Source organism: Blennius ocellaris (assembly GCF_963422515.1).
Source record: "Blennius ocellaris genome assembly, chromosome: 7".
Classification (NCBI taxonomy): domain Eukaryota; kingdom Metazoa; phylum Chordata; class Actinopteri; order Blenniiformes; family Blenniidae; genus Blennius; species Blennius ocellaris.
The window spans coordinates 3,926,290-3,938,778 of NC_137656.1; the positions used below are offsets into that span (position 1 = coordinate 3,926,290).

Here is a 12,489-nt window from a genome sequence, read left to right on the forward strand (position 1 = left end):
TTGCAAATTAACCTGTTATGACTCACAGAAACACATCAGAGACTGACCTTAAATCATAGTTACGCTTGTAGAATTTCTGCTCGAGATCCACTGTGGGCAATCAGTTTTCCCACAGATGGTCTCATGATTAAGCTTTTGTTTTGGTGACTAAGAAATGTGTGGCTAAAATAAATGTTTTACTTTTAATTCTCTTAAAAGGTTTGGGTGAGGCAGAAAAAGTTTTCAGCTGGAGAGAAATTGTTAAAAAATTATATAATAAATAAAGCTGAGAGACTAGGGCAAAAACAACAAATGGTAATGGCCAGACGAACAAATTGGGAGTGAAATAATCTCAAAAAACAAACAAGACAGATTTAATTGATAATGATTTATTATGAATAACAGTCATTTGGATCACACAAGTAAAATAAATCTAAAAAATACAGAGCGCGCGAGAGAGAGAGGGGGGTAATAAATAAAACAGAAGTGAGGAGTCCCCGATTAGATTGGGTGAAAGTATAAAAATTATGTAAAATGAATATTTGGCAGTTCACCGCTCTGAACGATGTTTTCATACTTTATACACAAAGCTTTCTTTGTCGGGGTGAACAAAAAGACAACAACAAAATAGTGTCATTCCCACTAAAACGAAAGAAATTGTCAAGTGTTGAGATGTGAGAAAAAAATTTCATCCGGATGTTGATTTCTGTTAATCGAGTGAAGTTTGTCACGTTTGGTCCAAGATTCTCGAGTTCACACACAAACCGCTAATTACATGATTCAGGAGAATAAAACAAAATGTAAAAAAAGCGAGCATGTTTGACGCCGTTATAGTAGCATGTACATGTATAAAGACTCACATGAGCCTGTCCAGCAGTGACAGGCACTTTATCAGTGGGTTCTCTTTGCCCCCAGTCACGACTGGCAGGCTCATGGGGCCTGCCCACTTCCTTTTAAGTCACCGATGACCGCCACCTACAGGCAAAAAATTAATTACTCAAGTTAGAACCTATGGAATAAATCCATCCAGCCTTTCTTTGCCCTCCGTCTTGACTTGCAGACACTCAAAGGTCTTGGCTATTTACTTACAAAACTAATGAAGCTCACAAACGTAAAACAGGGGATGGGTAAAGAGACAAAGTCTGGACTAAAAGACATACAATCTGATCAAAATGAGCCTGTCAGTCAACACAGAGGGCAAAAGAGAGCATGGCAATAAGAAAACTGCACTTTCAGATCATCTGTTGCAGAGGTGAAGACAGTTACGAGACGCACATATCCATACACGGCAAACTTATGAACGCACAAGCAGATATTTACGCACAGTTTTTAGTTGTTTTTTTTGTTGTTTTTTTTTAAACAGAGGACAAAACGTACTGCTCGTTGCGAGGAAGGCTGTATGACTGACCCAAATGTGTAGAGAAAACCTACTCCCAATCTGTCATGGTTGAATATCAAACGTTAAGTGGAGGCGAGGAAAGACACCCCCTCGCCCTTTAAGGAACCCACACAAAATGTGAACCGCCGACAACATAAAGTTTCACACGCACATATTACAGTGCTGCTTAGTGTTTAAAAGGCACACAGCCTGAGCGGAGAGAGCCTGCCCACCATCACAGAGGCAACATGGAAGCCACGATTTACTTATGAACCCAAAAACGCGCGTGTAAAAATCTAACCAACTAAGAGATTTTTCCTCCTTTCATTTGCCCCGAGTCTTGACTTCCAGGCTCACTCTTTGACAGCAAGGTTGTATCCAGATCTTTATACTCGGGTAAACAGTGCGGACCAAAACGCATACCGTGAGCCTTCCAGTCCACACCAAGGGTAAAGAAATAGACCAGTAATATAGAGGAAAGTCTTTCAATGTCTCCTATAAAATCCTGATTAAGATGTAAACAGGTCTTCGCAAGTACGGAATTATACTATTGTGGACATACAGCTTTGTGGAAAAACAAAGTGAAGGAGTTTGCCATTACAAACAAGACGGATTTCAGAGCTAAATAATGAGCACGTCGCACTAAAAGTGTCTCAGACCGTTTGGTTCTCGAGGCGGAGGCGGTGCGAGGAGACGCCATGTGATTCTGAGGATAAAGAAGTGGTGAGAATTTTTAATATTCGGGGGGGGGGGGGGGGGGGGGGTGGGCACCGCAGCAGCTGAGGGAACCGAGAACTAGTGGAGTTAAAACGAATGCAGGTGACTTTTAATGTTAAAAACAAAAAAACAAAAAAACAGGGTCAGTCAGAGTCCTCAATGGCCCTGGACCTCAGAGTCACTGGTTTTTCGCTCTGCTGCTACGTTCAACTGCTCCTCTGAAGGCTGCGAGGAGGCCGGTGGTGAAGGCTCCTCCTGCTGCACCTCCTCCTTCACCTCCTCTGCCTTAACGGAGGGAGACTGGACGCCGCTGTCATGAGGAGGCGAGGGGACGTCGGCTTTTGCTTCTGGGGGGGGTTCTGAAGCCGCTTCTGATGAGATGGAGTCTTCAGGAGGAGGTGGTGGAGGCAGGGCCTCCTCTGAGTGCTCCGCCTGGTTGGGAAGTGGCTGGTCCTCCTTCTCCACCTGCTGGCTGTCCTTCTCCCCTTCCTTCTCCACCTGTTGGTTGTCCTTCTCCACTTCCTTCTCCACCTGCTTGTTGTCCTTCTCCACCTCCTTCTCCACCTGCTGGCTGTCCTTCTCCACTTCCTTCTCCACCTGCTTCTCCACCTGCTGGGTGTCCTTCTCCACCTGCTGGGTGTCCTTCTCCACCTGCTGGGTGTCCTTCTCCACCTCCTTCTCCACCTGCTGGCTGTCCTTCACCTCCTTCTCCACCTGCTGGTTGTCCTTCACCTCCTTCTCCACCTGCTGGCTGTCCTTCTCCTTCACCTTCTCAATCTGCCGACTGTCCTCCTCCACCTTCTCCCCTTCCTTATCCACCTGCTGGCTGTCCTCCACCTCCTTCTCCACCTGCTGGTTGTCCTTCTCCTTCTCCTCCACCTTCTCAATCTGCTGACTGTCCTTCTCCACCTTCTTCTCCACCTTTTCAATCTGCTGACTGTCCTTCACCTCCTTCTCCTCCTCCACCTGCTGGCTGTCTTTCACCTCCTGTTCATGCTTCGGCTCCACCTTCTCCTCCACCCCCTTTACTTCTACAGCTCCTTCCCGCTCTGGGACTTGTTCCTGAGCGTTCTCCTTCGGTTTGGGTTCCTCCTTCACGACGGAGCCGTTGGACATGGCCGCCGTCGCCGCCGCCGCTTCAGGACTCGCAGAAGCTTCGTCGTCGTGCTCCTCGTCCTCCTCGTCCTCCTCCTCTTGGATATCGCCGACGCCGGGCACCTCCATGCAGGACTCCGCAGGCAGGACGGTGGCGTCCTCCACCTGGATCATGGACACCACCTGCTTCATCCTCCTCTTCTTCTGGGACTCCTCGCCGTCGCCCCCCTCCTCCTCCTCCTCCTCCCCAGCTCCTCCATACTCGCCGGCCCAGTCGATGGAGGGGTTTTCCCCCAGCAGCTGCAGGCTGGGGTCGCTGTTGCTGAGCACGATGCTGTCTCTGTACAGGTTGTGGCGCCGCTGGACGGCCGCCTCCTTCACAGCTGCAACACGGAGACAAGGAAAAAAACAAAACACCTGAGTCTTCAACAAGATCTTTTCTCACTACTTGCGCGCAACTAAAAGCTCGATCCCCACGAGACAGAGGAGGACGACTGACCCATCATGATGTCCTTCATCACCGAGTGAAGAACCACCTCCTCGAAGATGCTCTCCACCAGGATGAAGCGCGAGAAGTCCTCGAAGATCAGCTCGCGGAAACGTGGAAGCTCCTGACGGGTCGGAGAGACAACGGGAAGTAAGTCGACGGAGCGACGGAGTCGACAGTCCGCCAAAATGGTTTCAAAAATACTAGTTTTACATGCAGCACAGTTTAAAAAGTAACGAGCTACTTGGTTAAAGTTACTCATGTTGCCACAGGAAGCCAACCGTTGTTTCGGTTTCACTGTGTAGATCAGGGGTGTCAAACATGCGGCCCGGGGGCCAGAAGCGGCCCGCCAGAGGATCTAATCCGGCCCTCCATGTGATTTTTTTTTGTTTTTTAAAGTATAAATATGAAAACTGACAGAGGCTGATCTAAAAACACTGGATTGGCAAAAATGACATTGAAAAACCGCCCTTGGTCAGAATTAATTAATGCATCTGTGGAGGTCACACAACAAAACTTTTCACAATAAAGGTGTCCAATTTATGTGAAGTGATACTTTAGACATGTAAACTCAAAAAATATTTCCAGATGATGACAAATTGTTTTAATCCTGAATAAAAATATGATATCTAGATACAGGTGACCGAGGTTTTTTTTTTTTTGCAAATATAATATCTGATTTCCTTTAATATGTATATTTCAGAATAGACTGGCAAATTCCTGCAGTTACAAAAGGATCAAAAGGAGGAAAGACTTTGACATTTGTCCATATCTGCAGTTTAATATGTTACGTTTGACTCGTTCGGCCCTGCAGAGGGCCGATTAGATTGGATGTGGCCCCTCAACTAAAATGAGTTTGACGCCCCTGATGCAGAATCAAATTCAAACGGACACATTGGAGACCCACCGAGGAGCAGGACGGCCCGAGCTGCTTCAGCATGTACGGGATGAAGATCTGCAGCAGAGCTTCACGGAAGAATCGCTTCCTCACCGTGCTGCTGTCGTAGTCGAATTTCTGAAGGAAACGAGGCACAAAGCGTCAAACAAGAGGAAGGGCAACTCGGGAAATGAGGGCAAATGTACATCGGTGATTCTCAAATCATAATATGAACTGAAGATAATAAAGTCCAACAGATTGATACTGCATTACATGGCAGAAAATGGTTTTGGAAAAAAAACAAAATAAATAAATACATTTTCTAAAATCCAATAAAAAGGCTGAAAATGATCCGTTCTCTTCTGATTTAAACTGTAATTTATACAATTTATCATCATGGGATTAAAAAAAGATGTGCAATTTTAAAAGAAAAAAGGAATTTCTTTATGCAAAAGTTATAATACCTGTACTTTTTACATTTTATTGCTTTGAAGTATTGTGCAGTTGCAAATGTCAGCCTCTGTGGGGCAGTGTAGCAATACAAGTGGGGGAAAACTGGGTTTAAAGCTGAATTTACACCAGTAATTAACATTTTTCAGATCAGTTGGTAATAAATTAAAAAACAAAATTCAGTAATTTCTCAGTTCAAAAGCTTCATACAAAAATATTTGTGTTTTTAGCTCGTTTCTTTTACTAATAGATCCATTTCTGATAGATAATACTGATGTTGTGAGAGAGAGTGAGTGTGTGTGTGTCAGACCTTGATGACTCGGTCCTGGCAGCGCTGGATGGTCTTGCATAGATCTTCAGATCCCTGAGAGTCCAGACTCTGGTGAAGGATCTGCTCGAACGTGTACACTGCATCGTCCATTTGCTTTCAAAAAAAAAAGAAAAAAAAAGACATTCAATTACAACCAAGCACAAACAAAAATGAAGAATCCACAGCATATTGTTCTCTCCACTTAAACGTGAAACTTTTCACAAAGCAGAATGAAAAAAACATTCTCGCTGTAACTTGATCACAAGCCAGAACTGGTGAAAAACGTTCCATCAAGACCTTTGTTCAAACACAACAAGGTTAATTAAGGAGACAAATGTTGCAGTTCCCAACATCGAAACTTCTATCGAAGTGAAAAAAAGGCCTTCTGCTTTCAGCGGACACGCTTTTTTATCAGTCGACTGAGAAGATAATTGAGATGTAGTCGCTTTTTTTTTTTCTTCCCCCCCTTCTCTTTTAAGCTTTTGTTTTAAATCGTAAGAGTTTAGAAAAAAAAAAAAAGTCACAGCATGAGGAACGACTGGGCAGCTTGAACTCTGGATGACCTCCCGTACACACACACACACACGCACTCAGTTCCTCTGGCAGCTTGGACACTCGACAGATTAATGCAATTATTCCAAGGCTCCACTTCATGCGGGGGAGGGGAGCAGGGTTTTAAGGTGCTTTCATGCCAAGAGGGACGGGGTACTCCATTATATGTCAGTATTTTCACGATGTCATTCGGTTTGGACAACGACATGCAATTACAACAGCTGCTCCTTTGGGGGGCGCTGTTGCCGGAAACAAACATCGACCAGAGAGGCAGAAAAGCATGAGGAAGAAGAAACTAAGTTCATCGATTGGGCCGGAAATCCCGCCCCTTTAGCCAGAGGTGGCTAATTAGCTCGTGGCTAACTGATAGCTACAAACAACCACGATATTAAGTCGACAGAGGAGATTAAAAGTCAATATTACAGTATTTTCTGGACAATAAGTGACTTTTTAGGTGTTGTTTGGAAGGTGATGCAACGTATATTAAGAAGAAACAAATATCACAACACTGCGGTAAATGCTACGTTGGACCATTGGACGTCTCTGCGCGACAACAGTACCAAAATAAAAGCCTTTCCTTGACAGAGCAGCAAAAAGCAGCAACGTTCAGGCTCTTCTAATGTCAAAGCAGCTCACAGTTTCATTTTTAAAACCCCGAACCATTTTCTTGCGAAGCCGCTGTCGCTTTAGCCTGCAGGGCGACCTGCGCCGAGCTTCTCCTCGCCACATCGTCTCACCTCTCTCATGAGGATCTGGGCCCTCTGGACGAACACGGAGGGGCTGCAGACGTCGAACCTCTGCTGCAGACCCTCCAGACTCAGCTGCTCCACCTTCTCGTAGCAGCTCTGCATCTTCACCGGGTGGAAGGCCAGCATGGAGATCTTGTCCATGTGCTGCGGAGGCAGAGGGTGACGGATAGGCTGATGAGCTCTCCCCCAATGGGATTGGGACCAGCAGGTAGTAATGAAGCGTTTAAAAGACGAATATACACAGTTACGTCGGCGACGGTAAAACATTAATGTTTTCAAGATACGCGTTCTAGAATAACCGTGCTCTTTTTCTTGCCGCCAATTTACACCGGAAGCTTTTCAGAAACATTGGTTTTGTCATTTTTTTTGGTTGATTTTTGTGATTCTGACTCTTTTAAGGCTTTAAAAAGGACCTCCGGTCGTAATCTTCTGGCCGATCTGTACGAGCAGAACGTCCTCTCACCTGCGCCACCGTCTCCTTGGTGCCGTCGTTGATGGTGTTCTTGCTCATGTCCACCAGCTCCCTGAAGAAGACCTCGCGCACCTCGGAGAAGCCCCGGCTGGTGGGCTCCATCAGCGCCTCCAGGATGGAGCCGATGTACGGCTGGATGCTGACCTTCAGCAGCTTCTCCGCCTTGGGGAGGACCACCGCTGTGGGGAGGGGGAGGGAGGGTCAGCTTCAAAAAAATGGATTGTTTCAAGAGTACGACGCCTGGAGGCTCACTTGCAAGAATTTTCTACTGCACGTTACTCGATTTTCCGAATTACAAGTTGCATTATTTTTTTGGTTCATTTCACAAGAATACATCAAATCTGTTCTGTTGAGCAGCAGCCAAAAGAAATTTCTGGACAATGAGTCAGTTTGACAGATCATCCAGCATACATCAAAATATACAGCACATGTCAATTTGTGACCACTAGATGTCACCGTATGACAAAATAATGCTGCAGCAGTACCACAGGAAAACAAACCAACTACTGTATTTGTAATTATATTACTCCCAAAATAAATTGGGAAAAACAAGATCTACCAGAAGTTGGACATTTGGTACTACTTTTATTATCGACATTAAATGATTAGTCGCGGGTCTCTGGGATTGTTGCAGAGCTGTTGTGTCTTTCCTGTTTACCGTCGCCACCAGATGACCGACCATCCACAAAATACAAGACACCCAAAATGACAACAGAACTATGTGAGGCTGCATTTTAAGCTTTTTGGAAAATTTTGCAGCTTTTCGATGCATTTTTTCTGTCAGTTTGTCAGCCGACATCTCACCCGTCTCTTCAGTAAACACGTTAACTCAGAATTCTTCAGCATAGAGCAGACATACCAGCAGCATTTTCCCCCTCAACGTTCGTGTAAGAAGGTAGATTTAAGCTACAATTGGGCTACCGTGGAGGCATGGAAAGAATCCGACTGACGAGAAGAGTGATCTTAAAGCCGGTGAAGACTGGCGTGCAAATTACAGAAAATTAGCACTTTGAAATGACTGTTTACTTTAAGAAGGACTGGAGTTACAGTCAGGAGGACGATCCTCCGTCTATGATCATGACGTTTGCCTGTTGGTAGTTCATCTTGGCAACGTTAGCAGACAAGACACAGACACCTCTTCGAAAGAACGCCGAATGCCAACGCCGCAGGTCCCGCTCACCTCGGATCTTGTTGGTGACGTGCTCCTTGGAGGCGATGATCTGGTCCATGTCTTTGCGTATGGACGCCTCCAGAGACGAGCGGGCCGCCTCGCACCGCTGCAGCACCGCCTCGTACTGGTCCTGGCACTGCTTGTGCACCAGGCTGTACACCGCGTCGCCGATCTGCAACACAGCGGAGGCCGCGGCGTCACGCTACTGGTATATAGCTTCAGGCGGTGCCCGTTTGACGCATAATATTCAAATTATGTGGGAAAATAATTGTGATCTGAAGAAACGCATGGACCGGAGAGGAACCTCAAAACTATAAATGTCATTAAAACTCAAATTTGTAATCTGTGTTTATATAAAGAGAACGCCAGGGGGCCGAGGATAGAGCCTTGAGGAATCCCCACATGACAGATTTTTATAGATCAACATGTCTACATCCAGTAAAAAGGATGAAACAGTTCAGTTAGAGACACGAGGACTTTAAAAAAACTAAACTCATTCAATTTCTACAAAATGGATAATTTCACCTTTTTTCCCCTCTTTTGCTCCTTTCTATGTTACTATACAAACCATTTCCTTTCTCCTCCATTTCCTCCATAAACATAACCAAGTCACACTTAGTATTTCATATACAAGCACGCATGCACACACACACACACACACACACACGTACACACGCACGCACTATGTAAATAGTATTTGAGGTAGCACTTGTTTGTATTACTTTTGTATGTAGAGTGTACTGTTTATTTTCACACAACTTTGGAATTTTTTTATGTTTTGTATTGTTTATCTGTTCAGTTTCAATTTCAGTTTCTCACCAGCATCCAGTTCCTCTGCCGGTCGCGCAGTTTGCCTTTGAGCCGAGGGGATATGAGGTCTCTCAGCTCCGGCAGGAGGCTCTCCATCACCAGGTTAGCCAAGATCTTCGACAAAACACACACACATCTAGAACTGAACACGCATTACAGCAAACACACAACCCGAATGTGACATAATAATAAAAACCCGAGCAATGAGTTTCAGTTTAGACTCAAATCGGCTCGATACCCTTCCTTTAGCATCAATATGATCAAAATAACCATCGATTAGGGCGACTAGGAGAACATTCACCGTTAAAACTAGTTTCTGACCAGTGACATCTATTTAATCGTCCGTGCCTGGACCACAGACCACTGACCTGTGACGGAACGCCGCACATCATCTCCCAGGTGCCGTAGTGCCCCTGGGCTTGGCGGTAGAGTCGCACGGCGTCGGTGAAGGCCGGCGTCTGCACTTTGTAGTCCTCAGACAAACCTGCACGGGGCGACACCGGCATCCGTTAGCATATCTCCATGTCCGGTTCTACAAAGCCTCTGTTGGCATTAGCATGAAGGCCGACGGATGAACTGGTATTACTGACTTAAATTGTATTTATTGAAGGAGGAGCAGCTTATTAATCCTGAAGTAACTCAATCCTGTCGACAGTCACGTTGAACATGTCCCTCTGGGAGAAGCACCGACGTATTATGATGTAACAATTTTACAATAACGCTAGAAAACCTATGCTGGTTACTGCACTGAGCAAAAATATGAATGCAACACTTTTGTTTTTGCTCCCAACCTTCTTCAGCTGAACTTAAAATATAAAAAAAACTGTTTCCACGCACACAAAAGGTTAATTTTTCCTCAAATATTGCCGACAAATGTGTCTAACTTTGTTAGTAAGAACATCAGGAGCGTCTCAACGGGGAAAGAAGATCTAAAATGTGCAATGTCAGGATCACACAATGAAAAACCACAGACGTCACAAGGCTTGAGGGAACAATAATACAAGCCTGTGAACATTATTCACACATGGAACTTTATCCAGTAACTGCGAGTGATTTAGCTGCAGTAGCTAATCACGCACTCTCAGTCACGACAGTGTAAGATGAGTAGCATCAGTATTCACCAATAGACGGTAGCATTCGTGATATGAACTCTTGCGCGTCACCCGTTCAGTGACACACACTTGCTGATGAGTAATTGGAAGTTTTTTGGGCTTTTCTCACAGTCTGCATTTATTTGTGTGTTGCCATAACAACGGGCATACAAGCCACACAGATTGAGAAACGTCCCATTCAGTCTCTCCATTTTAAAAAGCAACTTGTGGTCGTGCTTTAAGACTATCGCCCCCAAAACAAAACAACAAAAAAAAAAAAGGATCTGAAACTTCTCATTTCCCACATTCTTTTTTTTCACATGTCAGAATCTGCAGGCGAGTTAAAAATAGCTGAACTCAAACAGTCAGGGTGTGGCCGGACGACAGCACCGTGACGCTCGGCGTGAGAAACACGAGGCCTCGGAGAAGAAGCTCCGCTCTTTCTGCACTCCCGTTATCGGACGGCCACTGAACTCCAGGATCTGCGAGGAGAAAAAGCTTGACTGCTCAGTGTGTTTTTTACTCCTTTTGTGAGGTCCGACACACAAACACCCAATTAAAAAAAAAAAAAAAAAAAGGCATTTGAAGAAGCAAGACGAGGTTTTAAGGTCGAAGCACACAGAGAGAAAGTATGTAGAACGTAAAAAACAAAAGGTCCCCAAGACAGAACCCAGTGGAACTCCATGTTGAAGTTCTGAGCTGAAGAGTTATGATTGGATTAAGTGCAAATGACTTAAATGTATACACACACACACACACACACACGGGGGATTGCCAGCCATGTGGGGAAAATGTGTGCGTGGTAAACTGTCCCTTTTTGTGAAGGTGTGTTACAGATCGACAAGGGGAAGTGTTGAGGTGAGGCGGTGGTTGAGATTACAGTAACTGTTGAGGAAATGGGTGGAAGTCCACATAATGCAAATATGTGTGTGTGTGTGGCTGTGTGGTCGCAGAGTAGTTAGAATCACATAACAGGAGCCTCTCGAAGAGGATTTTATAATAATTTATGTGCCATAGTTGCGTCAGATAAGACCTACGAGAACATTTCAAATAAACCGTGCAGACTTTCAGTGCTCCGCCGACATGAACTTGACTTTTTCTTCTCCAACGACCCATAAAATTACTTCTGCTCTCACACAGGACAGAGTGGCCCAGCAGTGAATCACATGCGAGCCGTTAACGATCAGGTGTGTGATCAGAGTACACACACACACACGCCAACTGTTTAAAACAACATCTCCAGACTGTGACGATACATTTTTAAGAAGAATCAAACTTTAAATCTGAAAATGGGAAGTGTGGCGCATTTGAATTGAGCCGCTGAAGAAAAGCTGTATAGAAACAAGTTTCACTTGTTTTACATGTAGAAGACGGGATGCATGTTGCAGGGGGGGGGGGGGTGGAGGCAGGAAGGCAGTTTGGGACCTGGATCCCACCCTGACGCCCCGCCCCCCCGACACAAACCGCTCTGTGAGGAGCAGAAAGGACTGCAGAGCGCCGCGCCCACACCTCGTTTACCACGCGTGTCGATGGCGCCGGTGCAGCGCGGAACATTACAGCGTCATTCGGCTCCCGACCAGAGGAGAGCGTCGACCCCGTCGGTGAGGCACGGCTCTTCACTCCACTTCCTGTCCCGAACAAAAGACTGGAGACACGACGGGAAAAGCTTCTCGGGTCGCGGTGCGTGCACTCTGGGCTTATCCATCACGCCCCAGGCAGGCGTGTGTTTATTCCACGCCGTCCTGCACCTTCATCCCGAGCCAGCCGTCCTGCCTGACCTCCACCCGGTGAGACGCGGCGTGAAGCAGCGGAGGTCACTTCCCCATCAACACCCTGCCATTTACACGGGCGGCCGTGACGCACCCTCTGACATTAGCGCCACCATAATTGCAGTCACGGTGACCATTATTGCCCGTAAGTTAGTTTGTAGAGTGGGAGGACGCTCGTCTGGCGGACGATGGGGGTTACGGCGAGTTCAAGAAGTTCGTGTGACGTCTTCCACCCGACAACAGGAGCCGTCGGCGTTTCTCTTCACTGTGGTCATAACCTTCAAATCACAGCGGGACGTTGTTAAGGCGGGAGCAAAACACAGCTTTATTCCATTAAACCTGACAGGAAGACAGTTTACACCGAGTCTGCATTTATCCACACGCCGTTAAAACAACTGGCTATTTTCAATCTTTCACTTTGACCCCCTGCATTAACTGAACGCTGCACGTCTGAGAATGTGAGACGACGGCCTGCCGCACCTGTCGGGTGATGACGCCTTTGCTGCAGAAGACAAAACGTCTTACGTCAACTTCCGATGCGTTACTGGAGCTCCGCCCATTTCACGAATAATAATTTACATA

General features: G+C 46.0%; 1 protein-coding gene across 10 annotated transcripts in view; it reads right to left on the minus strand.

The window, feature by feature from the left end:
* Positions 1 to 363: 363 nt before the first annotated feature.
* niban2b (niban apoptosis regulator 2b) overlaps positions 364 to 12,489 on the minus strand; it is a 35,283-nt gene continuing 23,157 nt past the window's right edge. Inside the window, exons 6-17 of one of the 10 annotated variants that reach the window (XM_080499122.1) lie at positions 9,416 to 9,531; positions 9,057 to 9,161; positions 8,247 to 8,409; positions 7,058 to 7,245; positions 6,583 to 6,738; positions 5,294 to 5,407; positions 4,564 to 4,671; positions 3,669 to 3,780; positions 2,789 to 3,552; positions 2,684 to 2,704; positions 2,606 to 2,638; positions 364 to 2,539 (exon numbers count right to left, since the gene is read on the minus strand). In XM_080499122.1, coding sequence (XP_080355248.1) covers positions 2,231 to 2,539; positions 2,606 to 2,638; positions 2,684 to 2,704; positions 2,789 to 3,552; positions 3,669 to 3,780; positions 4,564 to 4,671; positions 5,294 to 5,407; positions 6,583 to 6,738; positions 7,058 to 7,245; positions 8,247 to 8,409; positions 9,057 to 9,161; positions 9,416 to 9,531 — 2,189 coding nt within the window. In that variant the 3' untranslated portion in view covers positions 364 to 2,230. Of the gene's footprint in view, positions 3,553 to 3,668; positions 3,781 to 4,563; positions 4,672 to 5,293; positions 5,408 to 6,582; positions 6,739 to 7,057; positions 7,246 to 8,246; positions 8,410 to 9,056; positions 9,162 to 9,415; positions 9,532 to 12,489 lie in introns of all 10 variants that reach the window. The other 9 variants (XM_080499119.1, XM_080499120.1, XM_080499114.1 and 6 more) reach the window with 9 other exon arrangements.